At 50.3% G+C, this 19,410-nt stretch overlaps 1 protein-coding gene and 1 pseudogene across 1 annotated transcript in view; one reads left to right on the forward strand and one right to left on the reverse strand.

Moving 5' to 3' along the window:
* The window catches only part of Rcc2 (regulator of chromosome condensation 2), a 30,880-nt gene extending 20,145 nt beyond the window's left edge, over nt 1-10,735 (reverse strand). The window contains exons 1-3 of the mRNA XM_004657596.2: nt 10,543-10,735; nt 9,217-9,512; nt 1,116-1,209 (exon numbers count right to left, since the gene is read on the reverse strand). Of these exons, the coding sequence (XP_004657653.1) occupies nt 1,116-1,209; nt 9,217-9,504 (382 nt within the window). The 5' untranslated portion in view covers nt 9,505-9,512; nt 10,543-10,735. The remainder of the gene's footprint in view (nt 1-1,115; nt 1,210-9,216; nt 9,513-10,542) is intronic.
* LOC123460654 overlaps nt 10,696-19,410 on the forward strand; it is a 70,043-nt pseudogene continuing 61,328 nt past the window's right edge.

The following is a 19,410-nucleotide window of genomic DNA, read 5'->3' on the forward strand; positions in this document are numbered from 1 at the left end:
GACACCCTGACAGATCTGCAGTGGCAACGACATACACCAGGGAGCAGCGGCCATACTTGTCCTGCCTGTCTGGACGTAACTTGCCTGTACCATGACCTGTTTCCAGCTACAGTGGCCATTGCTAGGATCAGAAACAGGGCTGACAGATACTGGCCCAAAGTGAGAGGTGTCATCTGGGACATGGGGTGGCCTGCTGGAGGCCAGCCATTTCTACAAGGGGAAGAACAGCCTATCAACTCCATCTCTCTAACAAAGGAATCACCTTGCTGCCTTCCTGGGAGGAGATGAAAATATAAACCCCCGGGGCTGGGGCGCCAGGGTACTTATATCTGTTTGCAGGCAAAGCAAAGTGGGAAGCTCTTGGGAGCATTAAGCCATAAAATGTGGCTAGAAACAGGCATGGTGGCGCACGCCTTTAATCCCAACACTCGGGAGGCAGAGGTAGGTGATTGCTGTGAGTTCAAGGCTACCCTGAGACTACATAGTGAATTCCAGGTCAGCCTGGGCTACAAAACGAGACCCTATTCTGAAAAACAAAACAAAAAATTGGCTAGAGCCAGCTCTCTTCTCTAGTCTGGGCCTACTGTCCCCAAAGAAAGGTAACCCATTTTTCCATCAGGCAACCAGACACAGCAGAAGTGGACTTCCCTGTTCCCCGTTCTCCAGCTCCTGCAACAAGTTGGCAGTATGCTTGCTCAGCAATACAGACTGGCAATGTGACACCTCCACACCTGACATGCAACAAGCGCCCAGGGACTCCCAGCGTCCCTGAAGAAGGACCAGCCTCTTCCTGTGGTGAAAGGAAGTGACATAAGAAACATGCAGGGGGGCGTGCGGGGTTCACTTTCCTCGGGGTTAACCCTCAAGGGAACTGGTTTTGTAAGTAAGCACCTGTAACTGCAGAGCCACTTCTCCAGCCCAGTGGAATTGTTTTGTAAAGGCAGAACTGAGCAGAGACTTGCATAAGACCAAGGTTCAAATCCACACCACCTCAATTCAGTGAATGGATGACCTCAGGCAATTCACTTGGCCTCTCAGAACATGCCCATAACCACAGAATACCTACCTGGTGGGTGGGCACCAGACAATCAACTTTCAGAGACTGTTTCTCATACCTTGTTGTTTAGGCACTTCCTTCCGACCAATCAAGTCCCAGTTGGTGGCCCCAAAAATCAAAAGCTGCCCCTTGCACTTTGACCCTTCAAGTTTCTAGAGACAGAAGGAAAACAATCACTTGTTAGGCTGCCTGGTTGGCTTTCCAAACCCTTTTTCTTTTCTGCCTATGTGCCCCATACTGCCCTTGAGCTTGTGATCCTCCCACCCACAACCTTGGAAGTACTGGGGGAGGGAGGTAGTTTACAAGCATATAAGAAGAATTTGGAGCTGGGCACCTTTGATCCCAGCACTTGGATGGCAGAGGTAGAAGGATACTTATGAATTCAAGGCCACCCTGAGACTCCTTAAGTGAATTCCAGGTCAGCCTAGTCTAGAGTGAGACCCTACCTCAAAAAAAAAAAAAGAAAAGAATTTGGGCTTGAGAAATGGTTTAGCAGTTAAGATGTTTGCCAGCAAACCCACAGAACCCAGGTTCAACTCCCCAGGACCCACATAAGCACAAGGTGGCGCATGGGGAGTGTGTCCGGAGTTTGTTTGCAGTGGCTAGAGGCCCTGGAATGCCCATTCTCTATGTCTTTCTCGCTCTCCAAAATAAGTACTTTTATAAATTTTTATTTTTCATTTATATATTGGAGGCAGAAGGGGGAAGAGACAGAACAGGGGCACCAGGATCTCTAGCCACTGCAAACAAACTCCAGACACATGAGCTCCCTTGTGCATCTTGGCTTACATGTGAGATCTGGAGAATAGAACCTGGGTTCCTTAGGCTTCACAGGCAAGGGCCTTAGCCCTAAGCCATGTCTCCAGCTAAAATAAAATATATTTTTTAAAATATTTAAAAAGTGACCAGAGCGCTCGGTACTGTAATATCTCTATCACAACTTCCAGGGTCTAATGCGGAAGAGGTGGTGGAAAGAATGCAAAAGCCAAAGGAAGGGTAGGACTTCTTACAATGTGCTCCTCCAGACACAAAATGGCCTGCATATCCATGACCTCACAGTACCTGACACTACCTATACAAAACCATCATAAGAGGAGGAAAAGATCATGACATCAAAGTAAGAGACTGCTTGAGATGGGGAAGGGATATGATGGAGAACAGAGGTTCAAAGGGGAAAGTGGGGGGAGAGAGGGAATTACCATGGGATATTTTTTATAATCAAGGAAGTTAATAAAAATTTGGAAAAAAAATTTGTTGGGTTGGAGAGATGGCTTAGTGGTTAAGGCATTTGCCTGCAAAGCCAAAGGATCCTGGTTTGACGCTCCAGGACACAAGTAAGCCAGATGCACAAGGGAGCACATGCATCTGGAGTTCATTTGCAGTGGCTGGAGGCTCTGGTACACACATTTTCTCTCTCTCTGCCTCTTTCTCACTCTCAAATAAGTAAAAAATATACATATTAAAAAATGAAAATAGCCGGGCGTGGTGGCACATGCCTTTAATCCCAGCACTCAGGAGGCAGAGGTAGGAGGATCACCGTGAGTTCTAGGCCACCCTGAGACTACATAGTGAATTCCAGGTCAGCCTGGTCTAGATTGAGACCCTACCTCAAAAAACGAAAAACAAAAATAAAAATAAAATAAAATAATTAATTAGATAAAAATAAAAAAAGAATGTGTTGCCGGGTGTGGTGGCACACAGCTTTAATCCCAGCACTTGGGAGGCAGAGGTAGAAGGATCCTTATGAATTCAAGGCCACCCTGAGACTACACAGTGAATTCTAGGTTAGCTTGAGCTAGAGTGAGAACCTACCTCGGAAAACCAATAAATAAATAAATAGAAGAATTTGTTGATATTTTCACTCCAAAGCTTGGGACAGTGTTCTCCTACCCAGTCACCCCCTCATCTAACTGACCCAAGATGGGAGACCCTAAACCTGCCCATAGCAGCCCACCGATCTATTCAGTGCTCCAGTGGAACGCTGACATGTGCGTGCACGGTGGTCTACATGATGGAGGGGCGAGCAGGACAGCCCGGTACACCAGTGGCCTTCGAGCCTGCAGCCGCATCACATCTATGCCCACAGTGGCTTAGCCTTGAGGGAGGGGTGGCCTCAGGGGACAGCAGGGGCTACACTAGCAGCCTTCCATGGGCGCCCTCACTGCTTCCCACCAGCCAGGACCTCTGGTCACCGAGGGCAGCCAGGGCACTACAATGCTTGCCCTCCCCCAACCTCAACACTGAAAGTTAGCAGGGCCACTGAGTCCAACTATTCATGCAAATTTGTCATTTTAAAAGGTCATTATTCAATTCTGGGCTGCATCTGTAATATTTTCAATACTTCTTAACTGTCAAAATATACCTTTTTTTCTTCCCTTCTATATACATTTTCTTTTTGGCTTGCTTTTTTGAGGCAGGGTCTCACTCTAGCACAGGCTGGCCACTCACGGGAATCCTCGCCTACCTCCGGGCTAGGACCAAAGGCTTGTGTGGCCAGGCCTGACTCCTTGTTCTGAAACAAGGTCCCACTATGCAGCCCAGGCTGGCCTCAATTCCAGCAACCCCTCTGCCTCAGTGCTGGGATGACAGGAATGTTATCACTATACCTGGTTTCAAAATACTCTTGATAAAATGTACATGGTGGGTGAGGAGATGAAAAAAATGGCTCGGCAGTTAAAAGGTGCTTGCTTGCTTGTGATGCCTGCTGGCCTGGCTTGGATTCCCCAGCACCCACATAAAGCCAGGCACACAAAATGGGGCATGTATCTGGAGTTGATGTGTCGCTAGAGGTCCACAGACGCCCAATCTGTCTGTCTCTCAAATCTTCTTAAAAAGAAAAGAAAAAGAAAATGAAGAAAAGGTACCCCAGTAAGCCAGGCGTGGTGGCGCACATCTCTAATCCCAGCACTCAGGAGGCTAAGCTAAGATGATAGGAGAAGGACTGCTGTTGAGTTTGAGGCCAGCCTGATACTACAAAGTGAATTTCAAGTCAGCAATGGGCTAGGGCGAAACCCTACCTCAAAAACACAAAACAAAAACCAAAACAAAAAGGTACATGATGGCCTGGCATGTAGCTTAGTGGCACAGCCATGCTCAGCCCTGAGCAAAGCCCTGGACTCCACTCCCCGCCCTACACTCAATCAATGCAGCTAAATAAAGCAAACTGAAGACTCAAATCTGTGGGCCCACTTGGGGCCTTCCCTTCTGCCTGTGTTCTGCACACCATCCCTGGTGCTGACGTCACTCACTTTTGGCACCAACTGGATGTCCCTGGCAACACACTCCACTACTGGCGTCCCCAATACCACAATTTCTTAGGGAACCATCTCTCCCAGGTGTGTTCTGCCATGCTCAGTCATGTCCCTGAGACAGGAGGAAGGGGCTAAGCTACAGGACTGCGGCCCAACCAGCCCAGGTGGGAAGCTGCTTCTGCCTGCTGAATTATTCAGAGCTCCCCTGGGGAGTTGGGCAGCCTCCCCAGTGCCAGACATAAATGGAAGCCTACTTTCCCATTATCTCTCCTTCTTTACTGAAAGGCAGGTGTGGCTGGAATATTCTAAGAGCCTCAGTGCCCCAGGAGGCTGGGTTCTCTGCAAGTCACTGTGTGTGTCTTCAGGTCAGCATGAAGGATGGAGCAGAAAGGGAGATGGACAATGCCTTTAATCCCAGCACTCAGAAGACAGAGGTAGGAGGGCTACAATGAGTTCAAGGCCAATCTGGGCCCACAGAGTGAACTCTAGCTCAGCTTGGGCTAGAGTGAAACCCTACCTTGAAAAACCAGAAACACTGTACTGATCAGCCCAAGGACTGCTCAACCGTTCCTCTGACTTGTTGGCTTGACAGTCTTTAACCCAGACTGCCTTGAAAACTCAAAATCTTATGTATTTTTAAAAAAAGGTACTTGTGGGCTGGAGGGATGGCTTAGTGGTTAAGGCGTTTGCCTGCAAAGCGAAAGGACCCAGGTTCAATTCCCCAGGACCCACGTTAGCCAGATGCACAAGGGGGCGCATGTGTCTGGAGTTCGTTTGCAATGGCTGGAGGCCCTGGCGCGCCCATTCTCTCTCTCTCTCTCCCCACCTCCCTCTTTCTCTGTCAAATAAATAAATAAAAATATTAAAAAAGGTACTTGTAAAGTTCATGTCATCCTTGGCCATAGACCTGCACCACCAATCATTGAGGAATAGACCCCAGAGGGGCCCCCCAGAGACAGCTTTGTATCCAGAGCAATTCTCCTAACCCGGTAAATGTCTGAGGCATGCCTCAGTGATGGCGTGTGCACTGGGCGTGGGCGGGGCCCTGGACCCCATACCCAGCATCAAAGGGAAGGAAAGTGGTGTGCACCCCGAGTCCCAGCACAGAGAAATAATAAGATCACCAAGCCAGACATCTTTAATCCCAGCACTTGGGAGGCGGAGGTAGGAGGACCACCGTGAGTTCAAGATCACCCTGAGATTACATAGTGAATTCCAGGTCAGGCTGGGTGAGACCTTACCTCAAAAAACAACAACAAAAAATCCAAGCTGGCATGGTGGCACATGCCTTGAATCCCAGCAGAGACAGAGACTAAATAGTAAGTTCCAGGTCAGTCAGCCTGGGCTACAGTGAGATCCTGCCTCAAAAAAAACCAAAAAGTAAAATAAAAATCTACAAGCTGTGCATGGTAAGGCTGAGGCAGGAAGACTGTCATGAGGTTAGGCCAGCCTAGGGCTAGAGTGAGAGCCTGCCTTGAAAAAATAATAAATAAATAAATAAACGAATGAATGAATGGGGGAGAGGAAGAAAAAAACAATAAGCTTCAAGGCTTAACCCAATCTGCATAAATGGACAAGAGACTAGACTGCTTTGAACATGAACTTGACATCTGCAATATTTCTGTGTCAAAAAGGCCTGTGCAGCAGACATTCCTGAACAACAGTCTCCACAGGACCAGCAAATTTTAGTTCACCTTGCTGCCTCCCAACCAATGGTCTTAAGTATGACCTGACCCAGATGAATGGTGGAAGGAAGGACAGAAGGAAGGAAGGAGCGAGCCAGGCCTTTGGGGCACACCTTTAATCCCAGCGCCCGGGAGGCACAGGGAGGAGGATCGCCATGAGTTTGAGGCCATTCTGAGATTACATAGTGAATTCCAGGTCAGTCTGAGCTAGAGTGAGACCCTACCTCCGGGGAGAAAAAAAAAAAGGCGGGGTAGTTAGAATGAGCTTCTTCAAACAACAAAATGGGATTTCTGGTTTAAAGCAATTTTTGAATTATTGCCAAGTTTAAGAGGAACATTTGTGAGGCTGAGTCAACCTTTTAAACATCCATTTAAAGGACAGTTGTTCTCAAGGCCCAGAATAAAATGATAGCAACAGTCCCTATGGGGTTACCAACTCACCCACTTCAAAGTTCTGTCTTCAGCTGTATTTACTGGGTTCTCTGAGAATGGACAGAGTTGTCCCAGGGTCCATGAAACCTTAGCAACCCGGACTGGAAAAACCACGCAGGCCAGGACACCTGTGCCACTCCCCAGTTTCTGAGGACCGAGCCAAGGTTGCTTGCTTTACTTGCTCTGCAGGCTGTGAGGCTCACAACAGTCCTCAGAGGACAAAACATCCACCTGACAGATACCTGTGAATCCTCTCAGAGACCTGTGGGTCCTCTCAGAGAGCATGGTCCAAGCCTGAATTCACAGGCATTTTCTAAAAATATGCAAGTTCATCTTGCCCCTCAACACTGTGTGTGACTAAGCTCCTCTCCCACCCCACCCCCCAAGGAGGCATCTATACAGCTTTGAGGTGAAGGTGAAGGCAAGCAATGACTCCTGAAGCAGCCCACAGGGTAGATTTGAGAATGCTCTCTCAGAAGTCCTGAAATGTGAGGACTGCTAGTGACCTACTGCAGCACATCAGTCCCCAACTCTGCCTAGCCAGAGGGAGACTGGAGCCTTGGGGCCAAGGCCACTGGGCAGGAGGCCAGGACAAAAGACTGCCTAGGCCTGTGGGAAGAACAGGATTACCAGGCATATCGCTGACCCTGGACCACATTCATCAATCCAAATGGAGAAAGGAGCTGGGAGGGGGGCACTTTCCAGAGGCGTAACAGAGCATCACTCTGGAATTCCACAGTCCCCTGTATTCACCTATCCTCAAAAACACTGTACTGATCAGCCCAAGGACCTGCTCAACAGTTCCTCCGATTTGTTTTGACAGTCTTTGACCCAGACTGCCTTGAACTCACTGCAACCCTACTACCTCATTAATGAGCCACCACATTCAGCTCTTGGCTTTACATGATGGGAGTAAGGAACTTATGGCTTATAAGTTCCAGTTCCTACACAGACATACTGTTTATTTACACACGTATAATGCATAGGAACAGGAAGTGAAGCTAAGTTAAATGTACACTAAGACAAGCAAAACTTCAGTGGACTCAGACCTCTCACAGTTCACGAGAACAAACCACCTTCCAGAAGGAAGGGCTGTCACTCTCAAGTGAATCCCAATATGGGAGATCGTTTACCCTGACCATGCAACCAGAGCCAGCGTTAGTTAACTCACAACTAGATGGTGCTTTTACAAATTTACTCAAAACACAAAGACAGGCAGAAGCCAGTCAGGCTTTGCTTCTTAGATCTGTCCTTATAACACTGTGACAGGGAATGCGGATGTTAGGAGTCTTGAAAAGCCAAGATACTCTGGCTGGCGAAGGCCCTACCCCTACCTAGCCAGACCTTCTAAAGGGCTCTCCTGCGATAGCGACCATCACTTCCCCTGGAAGGCCCTTGCTATCAAAGCATGGCTACACAGACAACCAGCAAAGTCTAAGAGCCAGATCCTTCTGCACTTCCTACCATCCAGACAAGGCCCTTTAAACGCGGTTTTTCCTTATTTAAAGAAATGCGCGGTTGTTTTTTTTTTTTCTTTTTTTCTGGAGACAATCTCATGCGGTCACTATAGTGGAGGATGCACCTTGAACTTCTGATCCTCCTACCTCTACCTCCCAACTGTAGGGATTACCACCTAAGGACAGAACCTCAGAGCTTCGTGAGTACCAGGCAAGCACTCTGCCAACTGAGCTATGGCCACAGCCCAAAGTGCTCTATCCCTTACTTCTGAAGCATGCCTGGACATGCTGGGCAACACTCAAGTGCCCACAGCCCTTGTCATCAGTGGAGAGCATCCTGCGGGTAGAAAAGGCACCCTCCACTCTAAACCTCATGTTCTAACTGTTAACTGAGAAGGTGATGAAAGTCTGGAACCCCTCTTGCAAAACACAGTCCCCCACAAAACTTGCTTTAAAAAGTTCCGTGGAGACAGGGCAGACCCTAGACTCCCAACGCCGGTTCCGCAGAGGCTTTGAAGTTGGATGAGCAACGAGCTTCCCTGCGACGGCACCACGGAAGCCCACTCACGCCGCGGGAAGCCCGGGCCAGCACCCCACACCGCATTAACGGCCGGCGGCAGACAAAGCCCAGCACCTCTCCGCGGGGGCTGCCAAGACCGGGGGAGGGCCTCGGAGCATGCGCCCTTCCAACCCGCCGGCGCCGGCGGCCCCCGCCTGGGCGGCGCGCGCGGACGGCGCAGGGCGCACGGGGCATGCGCGTGAGCCGGAAGGCCCCGCCCCCCTGGGGCGCCGGAGCCGCGGCGGCGGGAACCTCAAAGCCCCGGCGCGAGCCGGCGCTCCCCGCAGGACGCGGGCCGCCCTCCCCGGCGCGCCCGGGACTCGGGAGCCGGCGCGCGGGGGGTCTGGAGGGAGCGCGCATGCATGCGCGCACAGGGCTCTCGGAGGGCCGCGGTGGCACCCCCACCTCCCCCGCCCGGGGCCCGAACGAAGTTACCCAAGTCCCTGCTCCGGGGCGGGGGAGGGGCAGGGAGCGGCTCGCGCGGCGCCGGGGGCGGGGCGTGACCCCCGCAAGGCGGCGACGGCGGCGGAGGAGCGCAGGCGGCCTCCCCTCCCCCGCGGGGCCCGGGGCGCGCGCCCTAAACCGCCAACGGCCCGCGCAGGAGCCCCCACCTTCTCTCCCCCCCAGGGGGGGGGTCCTGCCAGGCCGCAGCCCGCGCTCCACCGCGGGTCCTTTTGTGCGCGGAGGCGGCGATGATTCAGCCGTGGCGCCCGCGCGCGCGCGCGCGAGATCCCCTCCCGTCCCCATCCCCATCCCCCTCCCAGGCCCCACTCACGACGCGCTCCTTGGTGTGTTCGGGTTCGGTGATGATCACCGCCGCGCCGCCCGCTTTGCCCGCCGCAGCCGGCCGTGCCGCGCGCTTGCCGCCCCCGGGGGCCCCGTCGAGCTCCAGGCCGTCCTCGTCGCCGCTGCTCCCGCCGCCGCTGCTGCTGCTGCAGCGCTCGGGTCGCTCGCGCTTCCTCCCCGCCGGGCCGCCGCGTTTCCTGGGCCCCGCACGGGCTGTGCCATTGCCAGAGCTCGGCTCCTCCCAGGCCGCCGCCGCCGTCGCCTTCTTCCTGGGCATGGTCGCGGCTGGAGAAGACACGGGGCAGCGCGCACAATGGACGGGTTATAAACTGCGCGGGGGGGAGGGGAGGAGACGCGCCACCACCGGCCTCCACTTCCTCCCCCTGCCCGCCCCAAAGTGGCGGCCGCGGGTGGGCGGAGGGGGCGAGCCCGAGAGGAAATCGCGCCCCTCCCCGGCTCGGGCCCCCAGGCGCCTACAGGGGAGAATCCCGCGCGGGAACCCGAGGCACCCCCTGGCGCAGGAGAGACCCCCGAGAAAAGTGGACGACCCTCTTCTCTCTCCCCCCCCTTTTACCGACCCCATCTCCAACTTAAGACCCAGCGCACAAAAGCATCACAGTTCCAGACTGCCCCGGAAAAAGTGCAGGCGAGGGAGAAGGATGCTCGGGTTTGAAACCCGGAGGGCTTCGGACACTTTCAAGATGCCCGGGGCACCGAGGGCCGAAGGAGCTCCCTCCCTCGGGCACCCCACCTGCTGCTGCTTTTTTTTTTTTTTAATCTCCGTGCCCCCTCCCCAACACTCAATGGAATGCAGTAGAGTCGTGTCATCCCCCCCCCTTTCCCAGCTCCGCTGCCCTGAAGCACCTCAATTCTCCCCAGGCTGGGCATCCTCACCTCCCGCTCCGCCGAACCGAGCCCCTCGGGGGATACCCCGCAAGGTGGGGGGGGGCTCGAATCCAGCCGCCCCCGGCCGCGAGCACCTGCTCGCTCCCACACGGGAGGAAAAGACAACTTTGATGGGCCTCCGCCGCGGCCCCGCGCGTCGGCCGGTCTGCTTGTCTTTTTTTTTTTTTTAATATATTGATTTTGAACAATGGGATCTCTGTCTGTCTCCGATTAAACCACGTGGATCCGCCTTCCTTCCCCTTTCTTATTCATTCAGTCCCCTCAGCCCTCCCTTCTCGGATTTTTTTTTTAACCTTTAATCAAAAAGAAAAAAAAAAAAAAAAGAGGGGGAGGAGAAAGGGGAAAGAAAAAAAAAAAAAAACTTTCCCAGACCCTGCAAACTGGTCCCAGTAGATTTGCAAGCCCCTACCTGGCTGGAGTGAAGAAAAACCCGAGAGAACAAGGAAGAGGAACAACTCGAGAAGAGACGGGTTGGAGGGCTTCTTTCTGTTTCCGGCCCAGACGAGGGTTGCAGCCCACTCACCAGATACACTTAAAATGTAAATACGAGCTTCCAGAACAAATGCTACAACACAAAACAGAAACACATGTGCGGCCGGGCGGCAAGCGAGCGCGCGGCGGGCCGGCCGGCTCGGGGCCCCGGGGAGCGCGCGCCCCCTGGCGGCCGGCGGACCTGCGTCGCGCCCCCCCACCCCACCCCGCGTCCTCCCCGCCCGCCCACCCCAAGCCTGCGCCCCGGGCTCCCGGCGCCACGCCGCAGGCCCTGCTCTCCCCGCCGCCTGCCGCGTTCCGCAGGCTCGCGAGCGCGCCCGGGGCCTTCTCCACGCAGCTCGTGTTGCACGGCGGAAGCGTGTCCGGGGCTCAGGAGGAGAGTGTTGGATTGTTGTTTTGTTTTTTTTTTTTCCTAGGCGCGTCTAGACAGGTCACCCGAGGACACTCGTTGGAAAAGAGTTAGTTTTGCTCACGCAGCAGCCAGCGAGGGACGTGCCCTAATTGAACGAGTGGAATGAGAGACGGATACAATTTGAATAACTTTCCCCAATGCAGACCGAGAGGCTCGGTTGCATTTGCCTGTGAACCTGATCCCTGTATGTAGCTAGGTGCTGTGACATGGTCAAATGACGCGAAGGCTTGATGTATTAGTTCATTCATCACAATTTACTTCAAGGCCATGGATGCACTTGAAGATAGCTTGGATGGATGATTTTTTTTTTCACGTTTTGATGTATTTTCTGAGCCCGCGGTACGTGCAAGACACACACTACTAAGTGCTGGGGTTTTACAAGAGCTGGGGAACATGATTTCTGCCTTACTGGAATGCAGAGTAAGAAGAAAGATTAATTAAGCAAATAGCGTGATAAGCACTTCAAAGTGATCCCCGCAAGAAAGAACATTACAGGGAGGGAATGTATTCAAGGATCAGGGAGGGCACTGCCTGGGCAAGTTGAACATGGCAGGAAAGAAATAAGGCACACTGGAGGCGGAGTTGATGGGTACCAAGGGTCCTGCCAGCCTGGTCGGGGAAGAGTGCAGAGTCCAGGGATCCTGGGAGAAGAAATGTCCAGAGGCAATGAAGTGAGATTAAAGTGGCAGGAGCCAGGTCGCACAACTGAGGGAGTCCCATGGAACCCTGAGGTTTGTGGGAAGATCTTGGCTTATCTTGGTCTGAGTTGAAAAGGGCTTTCTCCATCCTCACATTATGATGTCAGTATCACCTTCTCTCCTTCCAAAGGGTTGGTGGGGGGGTTAGACGGGTGTATGGCATATGCATCTGTGTGTAGCTTCACATGCCCTGTGTGCACAAAGGACAGAGAGAATGTCCTGTGCCTTCCTCTAAAACTCGTGGCATTATATACTTGAGATGCAGTCTCTCTCCCTCAACCCCAAATTGCTGTTTTCGGTCAGTGAGTCCCAAAAATTCTCTGCCTCTGTCCCCCTCATCCCCAGCACTAGGGGTATAGGTATGTATGATATGTGACCACACCCAGCTTCTTACCTGTGTCCTGGGAAGTCAAGTCAACTGCGTGAATGTTTTACCAGCAAGTATGGCTGAGCCATCTTCACAGTCCCTTGTTTCGTTTTGTTTTGTGGCAGGTTGCCTTCAAACTTGCATGTAACCAGGCAAGCCTCAAACTTCTGGTTCTTCTGCCATCACCTCCCAAGTACTAGGATTGCAGGCATGAAAATTCCTTCTTTAGAGAAAAGCCTGAAGATGGTTAGAAAGTTCTGGAATCTTTGCAGTCCACTCCTTCATTATAACAAGAGGCAGGATGGTGTGAATTCCAGGTCAGCCTTGGCTAGAGCGAGACCCTACCTTGAAATAAAAGGCGGGGGGGGGGGGGTAGATGAAGATAACAGGGGCAAGGCAGAGAGAGAATCCAAGAGTCAAATCCAAGTTATTTGGTCAAAGTCATAAATCCGTGTGTTTTGGGAGCCGAGAACACTTAAGGTAAAGCAACTCTAAGACTCAGGGATCGCCTGCTGCATCTCGGAATTTCAGAAAGGTCAAGGAGAGTAGAAGCATCCTTTGAAAACCTCTTCGTAATAGGCCTGGCATTAAGAAAGACTGAAGAGATTAAACCTTAGTGCTTTGATATAAAACCTAAGTAGAACCAACCAGAAAATAATTTTGCCCAAGTGTGCTATCAAGTCCCAGTTTCAGGAAAAGACACGCGAATGCTTGTCAGGCAGAGGAGGTACTTGGTTGGGTGTTTATCCTCCCAACACCCTGTGTGGCCAATTAGGAACACCGACACTGCCTTTAAAAGGATTTCAGCCTGCAAGCGAGTCTTTTTCTTTCTTGCTCCTGCCCCATTATGCTGCTTTCTTCCTGTCTAAAGTGCTCGTGCGTCAGAAACACTGATGCAATGAGACGCTAATATCACCAAGGTGTGGTGCTCCCAAAACTGGTTTTTCTTGAGGTAGTGCAGGAAAAGAAGAGCACTTGGGGACAACACTCGCCAGCTGGCCTTCCTTGTCGGATGACCAAAGAGATTTCTGCCGCTACATGCCTCATACCTATACCAGTGTTAGCACAGGGGAAACAGAGTGACGCTCCTGGCTGAGATGGGTGTGTGGCGATTCACACACTCACCAGCTGGGCATGTCACTCTGCCGCTCAGCTTACGTAACCAAAGACATAGAGGTGTACCTACCAGGCAGGCGGCAAGCACTTCCTCCCCTCGGATGTGCTTGGAATTTTACTACTTCAGTTGAGCAACTTCTCAAGGCACAGAAGAGATTGGGACAAACTTGGAGGGAAAGGAATTGCAGGGCTCAGTGGTTAAGGCACTTGCCTATAAAGTCTAACAACCCTGGTTCAGTTCCCCAGTTCCCAAGTAAAGCCAGATGCATGAAGTGATGCATGCGACCACCACCGTTCTCTCTCTCTCTTAAATAAATAAGCAAATAAACAAACAAACATAGGTTGTTCAGGAAATGCCCCAGCAAGCGTGAGGACCCACATAAAAAGCTAGGCCTGGGACTGGGGAAATGGTTTAGCGGTTAAGGTGTTTGCCTGCGAAGCCTAAGGGTCCAGCTTCAATTCCCCAGGACCACATAAGCCAGATGCACAAGGGGATGCAGGCATCTAGAATTCGTTTACAGTGGCTGGAGGCCCTGGCATGTCCATTCTCTCTTTCCCTCTGTCTCATCCTCTCTCTCTCAATTTAAAAAAAAAAAAAAAAGAGCCAGGTGTGGTGACGCATGTCTTTAATCCCAGCACTTGGGAGGCAGAGGTAGGATGATCGCCATGAGTTCAAGGCCAGCCTGAGACTACAAAGTGAATTCCAGGCCTGAGCCAGAGTGAGACCCTGCCTTGAAAACAACAACAAAAGGCTAGGCCTTTAATCCCTGAGGGCTAAAGTAGGAGGATCACTGTGAGTTCAAGGTCAGCCTGGTGAGACCCTACCTCAACCCACCTCCCCACCCCATAAAAAAGGTTGGGACACAGGTCCCTACCTATGGAAATGGCAACATGAAGTGTTGGAGGAGATGGCTCAACAGTAAAAGGTACTTGTTTACATACTGTGCTGGACAGGGTTCAATTCCCCAGCCACCACTAAAGCCAAATAGGCAGTAATGGAGGCCCTGTTGTGCCCATCCTTCACATCCCTTGCCTCTTTCTGTTCCTCTCTCTTAAATAAATAAATAAAAATATTTTTGAGATGGTCGTGGTGGTGCACGCCTTTAATCCCAGCACTCAGGAGGCAGAGATAGGATCGCCGTGAGTCTGAAGCCACCCTGAGAATACAGAGTGAATTCCAGGTCAACCTGGGCTAGAGTGATTCCCTACCTTGAAAAACCAAGAAAACTTAAAACAGGGATAGTCATGAGCCCTAGGGGTGTAACATCTGCTGATGTCTGGATAAATGTATATACGATGCTCATCAAATTGCCCAGTAAGCACTTCTCTTAATATTTATACCCTTATATTAACGCTACTCTCACTTTGGTTAGAGAATCTTCTCTTTTTAGATGGCAGTGACCTTGGAATGACTCAGAAGGTATCATAGAGCTGGAAAGAAGTGACCGGAGTACTGAGTAACATTTCGATCACACCTTCCAAGGCTCAGGGTCTAATGCAGAAGAGGTGGTAGAAAGAATGTAAGAGCCAAAGGAAGGGTAGGACTCCTTACAACGTGCTCCCTCCAGACATAAAATGGCCTGGATATCCATGACCTCACAGTGCCTGACACTACCTACATAAGACCATCATAAGAGGAGGAAAAGATCATGACATCAAAATAAAAGAGAGACTGATTGAGATGGGGAGGAGATATTAAGAATGGAATTTCAAAGGGGAAAGGGGGGGTATTACCATGGGATATTTTTTATAATCATGGAAAATGTTAATAAAAATTGAGAAAAAAAAAGAAAAACCAAAAAAATAAATGTTTCTTGTTTTTGTTTTTGTTTTTCGAGGTAGGGTTTCACTCTGGTCCAGGCTGACCTGGAATTACCTCAGTAGTCTCAGGGTGGCATTGAACTCATGGCAATCCTCCTACCTCTGCTTCCTGAGTACTGGGATTAAAGGCGTGCGCCACCACGCCCAGCAAAAATATATTTTGTTAAGCAACACATTCCCCCTCCTCCATGTGTTGGTATTTTTTTTATTTTAATTTTATTTTTTTGGTTTTTCAAAGTAGGATCTCGCTCTAGCCCAGGCTGACCTGTAATTCATTATGTAGTCTCAGAGTGGCCTTGAACTCATGGTGATCCTCCTACCTCTGCCTCCTAAATGCTGGAATTAAAGCATGTGGTACCCTGACCAGCTTTAAAAAAATTTTTTTTAAGTTTTATTTATTTATTTGAAAGTGACAGAGAAAGAGGCTGATAGAGGCAGAGAGAGAGAGAATGGGTGCACCAGAACCTCCAGGCACTGCAAACGAACTCCAGATGCATGCGCCCCCTTGTACATCTGGCTAATGTGAGTCCTAGGGAATCGAGCCTCGAACCAGGGTCCTTAGGCTTCATAGGCAAACACTTAACCACTAAGCCATCTCTCCAGTCCATGACCAGCTTTTAAAAAATTATTTATTTATTTATTTGAGAGAGCAAGAAAGGCAGATAGAGAAAGAATGGGCATGTCAGAGCCTCCAGCCACTGCAAACTCCAGAAGGATGCACCACCTTGTACATCTGGCTTTATGTAGGTACTGGTGAATCAAACCTGTGTCCTTTGGTTTTGCAGACAAGTGCCTTAACCGTTAAGCCATTTCTCCAATCCAAATATATTTTTTTAAAAAATGGCAGCATGAGGCTGGTTGTGGTTGTGTATTGTGTATGCCTTGAATCCCAGCATTCAGGAGGTAGAGGCAGGAGGATCGCTGTGAGTTCAAAGCCACCGTGAGACTATAGAGTGAATTCCAGGTAAGCCTGGGCTACAGTGAGACCCTACCTTGAAAAACAAACAAACAAACAAAAAAAGTTTAAATATTACAGTGGGACCTTTAAGTCCGCAGCCTGTGAGCCACTCCTGGGCTTGGCCTGTGGTTTATTCACCTTTGTTTGTCTAGGAAGCAACCAGGGCAGCTGGCTTGACACAAGCTGTCAACGTCTGCCTGTTGACTGACCTAAATAATATGCCAAGGAAGCACGGAAGTCCAGGGACACCGTGGGACATCCCAGAGCCTCATAACTGGATGGGAGGAGAGCCTGGAACCTGTAGTGTGTGTGGTCTTGAGGTCTTCTGAGGAATTGATCTACTGGATGCTGGGTGTGAGGGCACATACCTGTAATCCCTTGAGAGGCTCAGGTAGGAGGACTGCATGAGTTTGAGACCAATCTAGGGCTATAGAGTGAGTTCCATATCCTGGCCCCTCCCATACACACACACACACACACACACACACACACACACACGTGCAAATAAATAACATTTTTATTTATTTATTTGAGAGAGACAGATGGAGGGAGAAAGAGTGTGAGAATGGACATATCAGATCCCACTGCCATTGCAAATGAACTCCAAATGCATGGACTAATTTCGTGCATCTGGCTTTATGTGGGTACTGGGGAATTGAACCCAAGTCATCGACTTTGCAAAGAAAAACTCATCTGCTGGGCCATTTCTCCAACCCCATATATTTTTTAACTTAAAAAAATACATATATATGTTTTGTCTCTTTGTTGTGTTTCAAGGTAGGGTCTCACTCTGGCCCAGGCTGACCTGGAATTCACTACGTAGTCTCAAGGTGGCCTCGAACTCACAGCAATCCTCCTACCCCTGCCTCTTGAGTGCTGGGATTAAAGGTATGTGCCACCAAACCCAGCTTTGAACTCTTTTTTAAAAATTTTTGTTGTTGTTGTTCATTTTTATTTAGTTATTTGAGAGCAACAGACAGAGAGAGAAAGGGGAAGATAGAGAGAGAATGGGCACACCTGGGGAATTGAGCCTTGAACCAGGGTCCTTAGGGTTCACAGGCAAGAGCTTAACCACCAAGCCATCTCTTCAGCCCAGCTTTGAACTCTTGATCCTCCTGTTTCTACATACCAAGAGCAGGGATTATAGGCATGGACCACCATACCTGATTTTATGTAGTACTGGGGATTGAACCCAAGACTTCATGCATGCTAACCACATACTCTACAACTGAGTACAACTGAGCTACATCCCCAGCCCTGCCTTTTTTTTTTTTCCTTTTTTGAGGCAGGTTAGCACCTAGTTATGGATGGCCTTGAACTTTCTATGTTGCCAAGGATGACCTTAAACTCCTGATTTTTTTTTTGTTTCCACCTCCCAAATGCTGGGATAACGACAGGCTTGTGCCAGCAAGCCCGGCTCAGAGTACCTGCTTAGGATATTCCAGGTCATGGGTAAGATCCAAAATTAAAATAAAATCAAGTGAAGCAGGTAACATATAGCTGTAGTCCCAACAATTGGAAGATGGAGACAGGAGGATCAGGAGTTCAAGGTCATCCTCAGTTACATACTGAGGTCACAACTAGCATAGGCTACATGAGACCCTGTCTCAAAAACAACAGCTAGAGGGCTGGAGAGATGGCTTAGCGGTTAAGCGCTTGCCTGTGAAGCAAGGACCCTGGTTCGAGGCTGGATTCCCCAGGACCCATGTTAGCCAGATGCACAAGGGGGCACACGCGTCTGGAGTTCATTTGCAGTGGCTGGAGGCCCTGACGTGCCCATTCTCTCTCCCTCTCTCCCTCTCTCTCTCTCCCTCTCTCTCTCTCTCTCTGCCTCTTTCTCTCGCTGTCTGTTGCTCTCAAATAAGTAAATAAAAATAAATAAAAAATTTAAAAAAACAACAACAGCTGGAGCCCTGTGTGGTGGTGCCAGTCTTTGATCCCAGCACTTGGGAGCAGAGGTAGGAGGATCACTGTGAGTTCGAGGTCACTCGAGACTATATAAGTGAATTCCAGGTCAGCCTGAGCTACAGTGAGACCCTACCTACCTTGAAAATCCAAAGTAAATAAATAAAGAGTGTGAAAGACCCCAGTGGAGGAGGAGCTGGAGGGGCCTTGAATCGGCACAGTCTGCAAGGTGGCCTGACTGAGGTGGCTAGAGGCTTTGAGCTTCCCAGTGTTGTTCCACTCACGGATGTCTGTCCCTCTTCCCCAAACAAACGGGAGATCAGCTGACCCTAGTGTTTGAGCATAGAGACCAAACCATATCCAGACAAGGACCCCCACCAGGCTTGACAGCTGAGACCATCAGGGATCTGTTGATGTATCAATTTCTAAGAGACCTTGATTCCTTCCTGCCAATTACATTGCTCACCACATCCGGAAATCAGAGAACATTCTATTGACAAGTAATGGGACAGTCAAGCTGGCTGACTTTAGCCAGACCAGAATCTACAGCTGTGAGATGGCCTTCACCCCTGTGTTTGTTATATTCCCCCCTGGGTTTGTTACATTCTGGCCCCATACTTCTGAAGTTCTCTGGCAATCTACATATGCAACGCCTACGGGCATGTGGAACATTGGCTGTATCTTCACAAAAAAGGTTCTCAAAAGCCTCTCTTCTGTCGAAACTCTGGGGCTGTTATCTTCTCATTGCTGGGACAAAACAGCTGATCAGAAGCAGATGATGGGAGGAAAGGGTTTGTTTCAGCATATAGTCGTAAGGGGAAGTGTCATTATGACGTGGCAGAGCAGAGGCTGGGCATCACATCTTGTCACATCAGCTGGTGGGTAGCAGTAAAAGTGAGATCTTCATACATCAGCAGCAGGGCAGAGGCAGCAAGAAAGAGTGAGCTGCAAGGCCCTCCCTCAGTGACACATCTCCTCCAGCAGGGTGCCACCTCTCAAAGGCTCCACTAGCAGGAAGTGGAGTATGAGGTTTAACCACAAAAGCATGAGGTTGTGGGGGACATTTCACATTCAAACCACCACAATGACCAACTGGGCACATCTTGTGTCTGATTGCGCTGCCCCTAGAGGGTGACTGGCCTTAAGCCCTATCTCTATCTGGAGGAGACTTTTTCCCCAAGAGGGCCAGTGCAGTTGGCAGGATTGGACATGGAGGAGTGTGGTAGGCAGCTGCTATTGGAAATGTCGACTTTTAACCCACTCTGCCTTCCAGGCACTGCAGCACTCATGCACATGAGGAAGATGGTGGTCTAGAGCGAGCACTGCAGTGGAGAGACCCCCCCCCCCACTGAAAAGCCTTTCCTCTAAAGCTGGGAAGACCCCTTCAAAATTCTTTATAAGTATTTTTTTACTTGAGAGAGAGGAAGAGAGAGAAAGATAGACATAGAGTGACTATGGGTGTCCTGGTCTCCTGTCACTGCAAAACAAAACAAAACCAAACCTCCAGA

This window comes from Jaculus jaculus, chromosome 5, assembly GCF_020740685.1.
Source record: "Jaculus jaculus isolate mJacJac1 chromosome 5, mJacJac1.mat.Y.cur, whole genome shotgun sequence".
NCBI lineage: Eukaryota > Metazoa > Chordata > Mammalia > Rodentia > Dipodidae > Jaculus > Jaculus jaculus.